Here is an 11,180-nt window from a genome sequence, read left to right as displayed (position 1 = left end):
AGTTTACATAGAACGTAACTCAACAAAAACATTTAGACAAATTACATATCCTCCACAACAACACTTTAACAAATTATATATCCTCAATAACAAGCTTAGTATTCAACAATCACAAGTTCCGCAAAAAAGGCAATCACTAGATCAGCAAAACACAATATCAAGTTCACTAATGATAAGTATGTGCAATGCAATGGAATGCAATGTCAAGTATAATGATGCATGTCTGACCTAGTGATACACACCCGCTGTCTCTCAGTCCGGGACCCATGGGGGACATATCTGTCCATGCATCTGTCACGGCGCACGACACGACCCTCGATAATAGTAACCATCACGGCGCGCGATACGTCCCTCGAAAAATAGTATCTATCACGGCACGCGATACGTCCCTCGAAATGCATATCCTCTTAAGTACTCATTCTTTATCAATGCACATAACACTTGTCACACCCAATGCCTCAGAATAATGCAGATAACAAGTTCACACAAATAATGAGGAGATGATCATTTTCATAACATCGCACAGTTCACAACCACACAAACATGAAATCACATCAACAATGATTCAACAAGACTTCATCCCTTTCTCAACACATCACACATAAATAATTAATCACATTCCTTTTGTTATCCCTTTTTTTCATCATTAGAATTAATCAATGTGGACAAGTCAACCCATTACCAATCCTGTTACTCCCAAACATATACCACAAGGAAATACACGCATTTCATACACTTAACAAGAGTTTAGAAATCCACTTGCCTCAATTTATTGAATAATCACTTAGGTACTTTAGCCTTCCTCCTTTGTTGTACTTTCAAATCAATACAATCTATTCAAATCAATAACCACAATAAGAGTTCAAATCTTACAACACTCATATTACTATCTGTTTAACTTTGACCCAACAATTTATCCAAATTTATAATAAAGTTTCTCAATCTTGATTCTAACTAATAAGTCAAATCTCATATTTCTTAAATTTCAAGTCAAGAGTTAAGTCATAATTTCTCCAAACACTACAACCCTAATAGTTTCCATATGTATAATTGTCCAATTATTATCCCAAAATGGCTATTGACGGCATATCAATAATCCATTGGAAATCTTGACATACTTTGAAAGGGAACACCATCAATAATTTCTAAAAAACCCAATTACATATCTATAACTAGTTATGACACTATCACTTTGACAAATTACATAATAATTATAAGAAAGATTTAAAGAAAATTAAACCCCAACAAATTTTCAGAATCTATATGTCACACATTAAATTCCTATATATTTAGTACCCACCCATTACCATTAACTTTCAAAACAAACTCACAAATCCTTTTTTTCTTTACAAACCTACAGTAACCCACTTTAATTTCCTATCTAACTCTTAATGAATTAAAAGTATTAATCAACATAAAACTTATCTTTTATACATGTATTGTTTCATCCACCAACAATAATAATTCAATTTACACCCTCTAGTCCATAATTATATGTAAATAACATGTGCATACATGTACACGAAATCAAAAAGTAGTTTCACATATTACTGTAAATTATACACGTTTTAATCTAAAAATCTACTTCTAATTACATAAAAACTTAATAGAAAGGACGAAAATAATTACCTTGACGCCTTGAGATGAAAATATTGATTTTTCTCCTCCTTTTCCCTTTTCTTTTCTCCCTTTCTTTTCTTTTCTTCTCTGCGTTTTTTTTTCTTCAAATCGTTCTTTTTTTTTCTTTCTCACAAGCCGTGCGACTTTTAACAGTTTAGGGCACTTTGCCCCTTTTCTTTTTATTTTATTCATTTATTTAATTAATTCCTTTTCTATTTTTTTTATTTTTTAAATTATTTTTAGCAATAAAATAATCTTTTATTAAATCTAAAATCATGTCACTCATTGTTACAAGTCGTATAAATTATTTATAAAATCTACTAAAAAGGTTGATATAAAAATAATAGTTGGAATTTCTAAAACGACTAAGAGGGTCGTTACAGAAGATGATACAAAAGATATTGCTTTGATGGCCATGGAGGACTATGAAATCAGAATCTGAATCAGACATTGAGAAAAGTGACGTAAATCTTTTTGACCTTAAAAATAAACTAAAATATTTTTCAAAAAAAAATTATCTTCTTTTTTTCTAACTCTCATGAATAATTTTCAAGAGCTGAATGAAAACAAAGATCAATTATTGACTTCCTTGACTAGTTTAAAATTTGAATATATTGATATTGAAAAAATTAAGTCTGATCTCAAGAAAGAAAATCAAATCCTAAAGGAACATGTACAACAACTTGATTCCTGCACTTTGACTCTCACATTTGAAAAATTGAAATAAAGTGTTACTGAAAATGAGAGAGAAAAAGTTAGTTGTGACAAAGATCTAATAAGGTTCAAAAATGAACTATCTTATGAAAGAGAAATATTTAGAAGAATAAATCTTGACATGGCTAGAAATAAGTGTGAGCTTGAGAGGGAAAATAAATGGACTCAATCCTCAATGATTGTGATTCAACTTAGTAATAGTACACATAACACTAAAGGTGTAATAGGTTTTGTTGAAGAAGTCCCTAAGAAAATTTCTTATTTATGCACTTGTGGTAGTAGTGGTCACTCAAGGGGTACATGCATAATAGTTATAACTTACATGAAAAAGAACTTCAAAACTGCATCAAACAGAAAAACTAACCATGTTAAAAGAAAGGAATCACATTAAAGGAACAGGTTGGTGCAAAAGAAAAATCTAAACATATTTTACCAATATGGATTAATAGAGATCTGATTCATCCTTTTTATTAGTACAAAGGACCCAAGCTAGTATGAGTTCCTAAATTTAATATTTGAATTTGCAAAAAAAGTGAGAAAGAAAACAACATTCTATATGAACAATTGATGCTTGAGACACATGATTGAAACTATAAGAAATTCTTCTCACATGTCGAAGAAAAGGATGGAATCGTAGTTTTAAGGTGAAAATTATTTTTGGTCAAATAAAAGAAGGTGGAAAAGTAGGCAAGACTAAAGAAACACTTTTAAAGAAACATGTTAGAACTTGGGGATGATTAAAATCACATGAGTATCCCTCAGTGAATAATGAACATTTCGCATACTGCCTTCTATTGAATTTTATGCTCAGTCTTGTACACATAGTTGTATGTCTCTATGTCATATTTAAAGCCAAGCTACTCATGCACCATAACATTGATTTACATCTGTTAGGGGAGATAGGCTAAATAAAATTAAAGCAAAATTCAGCATCATCCAGTGATCAAATGTATGTGCACTACAATTATTCATAATTAAGTATAAAATCAAAGCACTTGAACCTATTTCTTCCACTTGTCCTAAAAGATATATTCATGCCCTCAATACTACTAAACAAATACCTTCTTAAAAAGCCTATTTGAAGTCTTATTCAGTGTGATGATCTAGGTTGAGATGACCTCGGTGGATGACACCTCTACTTTTGTGCCTTATAAAATATAGATTGTGGTGTAGAAAGTAGATTGTGATAGTTCTTAGGGGGAATCTTTATTGGGTATGTCTAAAATTATTGAGTAAGTTTTGGAGGATGTACCTTGCGAGGGGGAATATTTTGGGGACCCTATACTTGAACAAAGTTCAGTTATTAAGCTCAACTTGGGTGCATCTAGAGTGCGGGGAATCGATGGTAGACCCATCTGTTGAACCTATTTCGTCTATTAGGATCCATATAAACTGAGATTTAGGATTGATGTCAACAACTATTATAGTTGGTGTTGCACCTGAGAGTACCGTTTCCAGGAAGAGATTGAGAGAACATGTTCCTCTACAAATTATGTTCAAGAAAATTTGTTCTTCTTACTGACTCTATTGAAATTAAAAATGATTGAACTATTTTTTTTTTGTAGAGAGCACAAATTGATTGAACAAGTTCCTTAGAGGTGATATAAAAAAATAAAATAAAATAAAAAAATATGGAGCTTGCATATACTAAGGCTACCTTTGAAATTGAGAAGACAGCTAATTTTTCTAATCAAAAAGATTTTTTTTTGTTGCAGAAAAATGATTTTTTTGTTTACCCTCTCATGCTTGATCTTTTGATATTACCTAGTCACTCTAGCATTTGACTTTCCAATTTATTTTCTCATCCCAAGTGTTGAATTCTATCTTTAGTTTTGATTACATTCGTGGAGTATATGTTTTTTTATTAATGTTAAAGTTGGGTTTGAGTTTCGGGTTCATGTTTATCTCCGATGTTTGTGCAAATGCTTTGCTATAGCTAATTGAGTTTTTGATTTTTAAGTGTTTGTGTAGATGATAGCCCCAGTGGACATGAGTATCGAGTTTTCTTCTATTAGTGTGATGTATGACTTCACAGTGTTTTATGACGTCAAAAGGGGGAAGTGCATACTTGTTTAATATTTATAACCCAATTGGTCTAACTTGATCCTCTAATATGTTTGCTTTGTGTATTGAGTTTTAAGAAACTTAAATAACACACATTGATCTATTCACACAAGATGAAATGATTTTTCATTATCAAAAAGGGGAATTTGATAGGTATACAAGAATATGTATATTTTAAAGACTGACAAGATTGCATCATGGAACAAGTTTAGCAAACGTGACATGAGTTTAACCAGTTCTTCTAGAAGAAGGATTCTAAAAATTAAGTACAAGTTTGTATTTTATTAGGAAACATACTTAAACTAGGAAAATCATGTGCATAAAGATGTAACCAAAAAAAAATTAATTCAAAGCCAAGTCAAAGAAGGAAAACTACTTCCTACTTGTTTAAGAAAAATTGTGTAAGTTTTCCTTGTGGCGCCAGAGATAAATAGGAATACAAGGCTTTGAGGCAGCAAAGAAAAAGAAGAGTTCAAGAAGGAAATAAATCAAAGTAAGGTCAAGAAAGAAAACTGAAAACAAGTTCAAGTTGAACTAGGAGTTCCACACAAAGTAGGAATCCTACGCGTGAGCTTCTAAGTTTCAAGAGAAAAAGGAAGCAGAGCACAAATAGGATTTCTATTTGAAATAGATTTTGGATTCAAGTCCAAATCTAAAAATAGGACGATGGTTTCGCTGGAGAAAATTGTGCACTTACATAAAGAGAAGACTAAAACACATCAAGAGTTTGAGAGAGTTTTGAGATTTACTAGGGGAATATTGCCAGTTTGTGAGGAAAAAGTTGTAAGATTGTAATTAAGACTTTTGATTACAATCAAGTGTGTGTAGATTCGTCTAACAAGTTTGAGAAATTTGAAGGACGGTAGAAGACTAAAACTTGAGGTTTTTTCTTTTAGGTAGCTAGGAATTAGAGTTTATAATTTTTACTTAGGAATTAGAGTTTATAATTCTTTAGATTACATAGGTTTGTAATCTTTTGTTAAGGCTCAGAGTTTAATGAAGTGGAGTTAAATCCTATAGAGGTGTAGGTCGCTATTTTTTACCCTTTATGAGTTGGTGTTTTCGCGATAAAATATTGTGTCATTATTTTATTTGTTTTACAAAAAGGACAGAATTCCAACATTTAATATTTGAAAAAGCAAACCAACCCGGTTATGTACACTCCTAGTTTTGACCAAAGATGGTTAGGTTGACTATGTTATCAAGGATAGTATGAAGGAGGGTTGGGCAAAGGGTGAACTGGGAGAAAAGAAATGTTCACTCAACCATGCGATGCATGCAATTGTCCATAAATAGATTTCTGGGACAAATTAAAGTTGATAAAACTAAGGCACAACATAATTACAAAAGTAAAGGAATAGAGACATGTTCATCACTTGCGAAATAGGAAAGAATAGCTAAATAATGAGCTACCAAGCATGCATCATTTTCTTATCAACCAAGTATCAAGCAGGAAGCACATTTTCAATGTTTGATGGCATTAGTATGTTAAATCCATCTGCTGCTGTGGATATAACCATTCCAGGGATCTGAGGATGCCAGTGAAGTTCTTTCAAATCTTTCTGACCCTGTTAATTAGATATGTCGTCAGAATATACTCGAACTTCGCTATCATCATACAGACAAACATACAAACAGACATAAAAACCTGATGGATAAAGAGAAGTTGTGGGGGCAAATCTGTTGGGACATTGACTTGCTCTTTCATTTTGACTTTGAACTCAGCCTCCTCTTCCTCATCTCTCTCCAAAGAAAGGTCCCAGATACTGATATATATATTTAAATAGAAAAGGATGGTGATTTATACAAATAAACAAATCCATTGAGAGAGTGACATCAACAATCCCTTTAGAGTTCTTACGTCAGTTGATTGTCAGATGATGAAACAGCAATGGTTGAGGCAGCTTCATGGTGAGGACTCCATTCAATAGAAGTGATCGGATGTTTGTGATATTCAAAGTATGCCACGACACTCTCTCCTCCTTCCTGTAAAACGAAACAAGAGAATAAGCACTCACCCTTTTTTTTGTGATGCACTTTCTCCTCTATGAAATAGGATGAGATAAACTCATACTGATCTCATCCTCACAATTTCCAGCCCTCGCCAAACAGTTAAACCGAAATTGAGAGAGTATTAGAGAATCATACGTACATTCAGACCACACTTGACGACTCTAAGATCTTGAATAGAAAAAGCCCCGTCATCACTCCCAGATGCAAGCATACAGCTCGCTCCCCTAGGAGAAAAAAGAATCACATAACAATGTAACCATAACTATAGATATGGAAAGTAACAACCGAAAAGTCAAATACCTGTTCCATGATATAACATTAACATCTGTCTTATATGCCTTTATAGTTGCGGTAGGAGATCTTTTCTTTCGGGTGTCCCATATCTTAATACTTCCATCAACTGAGCAAGAGGCAAACGCACAAGGATCTACAGGGCTCCACTGCATCAGAGGAAGTCACAAATAAATGCTTTAGCATTTAGCAAATGTAATGACATGCCTAAATTGAAACCTTTCCCTAAGTAGCTACAAGCATTATATGAGCACCTGAAGATCTTCAACACTTGCGCTGTGTCCAATAAAAGAATCTTCAACATTCCATGTTGTATCAGAAGTTGGCTCCCATAAATGGATACTATTCTTGCAGTCCCCTAGTAAAAGCAACAAACGTTAGAGTAATTATGAACATGGCATATCGTCACATGTGCAAAGAGTGACATCCCATACCTGAAACAAGCCTCCCTGGTACATGAGGACTCCAATCTATAGCATAGCCCTCATCTTTGTGTCCGCCAAACTTAAATAAAGGTGAGTGATTAGAGACTGCAGAAGCCCCTTGGCTACGATCACTCTCTGCTTCTGCCAATGCATTTAAATGTGAGCTAAAATCCCAGACCTGCCAGTGCATTAAACCTATCATAAGATGAGATTTTATACTAGTCTCTGGATAAATCAACCTTCTGGACAAACCTACAGATGCACTGATCAGTACGTGCAAAACTATGGAGGGTAAAGGTGTTAAAGATAGACCTATAGTCGCATGCAAGGCAGTTGTCTCGAAAGACCTTGGGATCAATGCAGCAGACTTAGCTAATGATGGACAAAATGGAAGGAAAAGATTCATATAGATGATATCTACTAGTTGAAAATAGGATTTAGGCTTGTTAGATAACTTCTATTATTTTCTCCTTTCACTTTTATTCTATTTGGTATTATGATGATATAGGTTGACTTAGAAAGAATTGAGGATTCATGTAGCCTCCCACAACTTGTTTGAGACTGAGGCATAGCTGTTGTTGTCTGGATATACTAAGCTTCACAAGAAGTTTGTTCCTGTATCTACATGTTCGTTGATAAAGAACTACATAAATCAGACGGACTTAATCAAATACTATTTTGAAGCTCAAAATTGCATCTAACATAAATGTTTTGCACCAAAGAATGATGCCAAAGTATTAAGAAGTAAAACTAAGATAAGTAGTCCTAAAACAATTGAAAGAATTGAATCATCAAAACTGAGTCTGACCTGAACATGACCAGTATCACTCCAAGAAGCAACTATATGGGGGTTTTGCGTCATAGCACGTATACGATTAACACATCCTTCATGAAACACCTTGCGTAGCTTTGGAAAAAGAATTTGTTAGCTGCAGGAATATGTGTGATGTTAAGAAATAAAGTACCTGTAGAACAGCTTCTACTTCCTTTTCTTCATTATCATCATCATCACTGTCACTACTTTCACTGTCCATATTATCATCATCACCAGTCTTGGTTGGCACCAAGTCCCGCCTTTTTCCAGATATATTAGATAACTTAAAAATTCCAATAGAGTTGGAAGCCCTTTTGTCTGCCTGAACGAATGGGAGAAACGAGCTTAAATTATCAAAAAGAAGTCTAGTTTAGCTTATGCTCTAGTACCTAAGAATCCGTTCACTTCCAAAGTGGCTCTATGTTGGAATCACTGATAGATTTTCATCAGGATTTGATTCCAATATGTAATATAAGACAACTCTTTTTATAGGAATATTTTATTCGCCACATGGATGGTTGCACTCTGGAATCTGAAGCAGAGAAGGAAAAGGTTGTGAAGTGTATTGAAGCTGCTATTCGGCGAAGGATAAGTGAGGTAAGGGAGATTATCTACTCCTCTTAACTTGTCTTGAATGTTTCTGAAGATTGCGATCTGCCAGCTCTAATGTTACATCTCTTCCCATCATTTCATTTAGTTGAGGCATAAGTAAATCCAATGATTGATATTTCTTGTCTCTTTATGACATTGCCAGTTTCTCATCCTTTAGACAAATTCATGGAACCAATGCTCTTAACATTATTTCATGGTCACTTTTTGTTGTTGGAATTATTTGGGGATCACCATTTTTTTTAGATCCAAACAGGCTCTTGCTCGCCCCCATTTTGAACTACTTTGTCTAATAGACAAAAGTCTATTTATAAATCATTCATAGCTAAGGTGAAGAATCAAGAAATATTGCATATATAAACTTTCATTCTGTATTTCTGTGATTGACTGGTATGATGAATCCAAAAAGTAACGTAAAGCTAATTTTTTTCTAAGCAGTCCATGAACATGTGCAATTTTTTGTTTTGCTATTGGGATGAATGTGTAAGTTTGATAGAAGGATGTGGTCATCTAATATTATACTTTGACACATTAACCATTGCTTCTATTCTATTTGTGACTTGAACTTCAAGTGTTATGATTGCCCTCCAAGGGCGCATTCATATGTTACTTCAATCTATAACTTTATGGGATGCATGAACCTTCCCAAAACCCTCAGAATACTAATGCCACCAGGTGGAATGTAAATTATATTCCTTTTATATGCAGGGCTTCAGCTTTGAGTTGTGTGCCAAGGACCGAGTTGGCTTACTTTCTGAAGTTACGAGAGTCCTACGAGAAAATGGGCTATCAGTGACTAGAGCTGGTGTTACAACTATTGGGGAGAAAGCAAAGAATTTCTTCTACGTAAGAGATGCGTCTGGAAACCCTGTAGAGATGAAGACGATTGAAAGACTGCGTGAAGAAATTGGACAGACAATGATGCTTAACGTGAAGAAAGTCCCAACATCTGCAAAGGCACCTGAAACTGGTGGTCTGGCTAAGACAAGCTTTTTCTTCGGAGGCTTACTGGAAAAGTTCCGAACCTGAAACTTCATCTACAACTACTTGTATAGCAGAATAAAGCACTTATATATAAATGTGGCAAGGTTTCCCTGTAAAAACCTGTAGATACATTGGACAATTATCCTTGTCGGGATAAACAAGGGGAAAAAAGAAGTAGTCCCTTTCAGTCTTATTCTATGCTGAAGTTTGGAAGATTACGCGATGCTGTGTGTTGTTCTTGCACAATAAAAGATGAAGATCTATACATTATCAAAAAGAAGTCTAGTTTAGCTTATGTTTTTGGGAGCCTTTGGAGGATATCAAAAAGAAAAGAAGGAAAAGAAAGACAAACTCAGAAATGGGCTGCAATGTATAAATGGCAACAACATGGAGTGAAGAAAGCTTACTTGTGTTCCTGCTACACAGTATGCAGTATGTGAAAACTCAGTTCGCACCATGCCAAGAGAGTCCCGCAGCACATCAAAACTGCCAATTCAAAAACCATTAGTTGATTTATTCTACTCTGATCGTTAAATTGTGATGAAGAAAAAGGCGGTCAAATACCTCATGCATGGCCATCCAATATGGAAGGCATGAAGGGCATTGTAAGCAGATGGGTCACACTGAAGCTCTTCACCTTCCTCCAATTTGTCTATTCCTGCCTCCCATACTTTTGATGCTACTGAATCCGACAATCCTTCCACTTCCTGTATAATTATTATTCAAAATTCAGATTTTTTTTCACAAAATTGATAGCAAAAACTATATTACAAACCTTATTCTTGCGCTTAGCGTTTTTGGGCTTCTTTAATCTTCGAACCATATTCGGATTTTTACAGATTCAAGGCGAAGCACAGATTCGCCTGTCGCCAGTCTAGGTTTTAGAGAAGGAGAAATCTTCTGCCGATACAAAACTCTATTTTAATTTTGTTTACCAAAAATACCTTTTTTTTTCTTTTACCTGTTTAAAAGGCATAGGTTTCTTTAAAATTCCCTAGGTTTTAGGATTGGAAAAAATAAAATAAATTAAATGATACTTATAAAATAATATAGTATGAAGAAGTTATTATATTACTTTCTATTAAAAAATAATCATAACCTCTCCAAACATCACCTTTATAATTATTATTCTTGTAACTAGAGGCAGATTTAGGGCAAATATGTCACTTGACACGATTTCGTCGAATTTTTTTTTTATCAAATATGTTTGTATAAAAAAAAAAGAAACTAAAGGCTAAAACAATATACAGTTGACTCCTTGTAACATAATTTGGTGGCGTGACATACTTCTTTGATTAGTATTTGTGTTTTTCTTTATTGTAATTTTTTTTGACATTTTATTTATCATCCATTCTCATATAATATTAATAGAATATTAATATGACTACCATTTAATTAATAAAAGCCTCACCTATGTTACACTCATAAATTATCCATTTTTTTAACCTTTAGTTTCACAACCCACCCATTACAATTACTCTTTGATAAATGACATTAAATCAGGCCTAAAAAAGTAATTGTTCCTTCTTCCCAATTAACTTCTTTCAATTCACCATCTTCCTTATTTTTTGCCTTATCATGGCAAATCCTCTTTCTTATATCACCCTTAACTCTCAACTTCTTTCTACTATTACAACATACTCAAT

General features: G+C 33.8%; 3 protein-coding genes across 3 annotated transcripts in view; 1 reads left to right on the top strand and 2 right to left on the bottom strand.

Moving 5' to 3' along the window:
- Window positions 1-3,811, bottom strand: part of LOC107019265 (glutamate-rich WD repeat-containing protein 1-like) — a 16,123-nt gene extending 12,312 nt beyond the window's left edge. Inside the window, exon 1 of the mRNA XM_015219811.1 lies at window positions 3,774-3,811. Within this exon, the coding sequence (XP_015075297.1) occupies window positions 3,774-3,811 (38 nt within the window). The remainder of the gene's footprint in view (window positions 1-3,773) is intronic.
- A 1,841-nt stretch (window positions 3,812-5,652) lies between these two features.
- On the bottom strand, window positions 5,653-10,484 carry LOC107020791 (glutamate-rich WD repeat-containing protein 1-like). The gene is made up of 12 exons (XM_015221292.2): window positions 10,310-10,484; window positions 10,099-10,241; window positions 9,942-10,020; window positions 8,093-8,263; window positions 7,936-8,034; window positions 7,137-7,305; window positions 6,957-7,060; window positions 6,712-6,851; window positions 6,551-6,635; window positions 6,260-6,384; window positions 6,047-6,164; window positions 5,653-5,966 (listed from the first exon to the last, which is right to left on the bottom strand). The coding sequence occupies exons 1-12, from the start codon at window positions 10,355-10,357 to the stop codon at window positions 5,844-5,846; spliced, it is 1,404 nt and encodes a 467-aa protein (XP_015076778.1). The 5' UTR covers window positions 10,358-10,484; the 3' UTR covers window positions 5,653-5,843.
- Window positions 8,423-9,749, top strand: LOC107020792 (ACT domain-containing protein ACR3-like). The gene is made up of 2 exons (XM_015221293.2): window positions 8,423-8,538; window positions 9,259-9,749. The coding sequence occupies exons 1-2, from the start codon at window positions 8,452-8,454 to the stop codon at window positions 9,577-9,579; spliced, it is 408 nt and encodes a 135-aa protein (XP_015076779.1). The 5' UTR covers window positions 8,423-8,451; the 3' UTR covers window positions 9,580-9,749.
- Window positions 10,485-11,180: the final 696 nt, after the last annotated feature.

This window comes from Solanum pennellii, chromosome 5, assembly GCF_001406875.1.
Source record: "Solanum pennellii chromosome 5, SPENNV200".
NCBI classification, from domain to species: Eukaryota; Viridiplantae; Streptophyta; class Magnoliopsida; order Solanales; family Solanaceae; genus Solanum; species Solanum pennellii.
The sequence above is the reverse complement of the archived record's forward strand: the minus strand, read 5'-3'. Positions and strand labels throughout refer to the sequence as shown.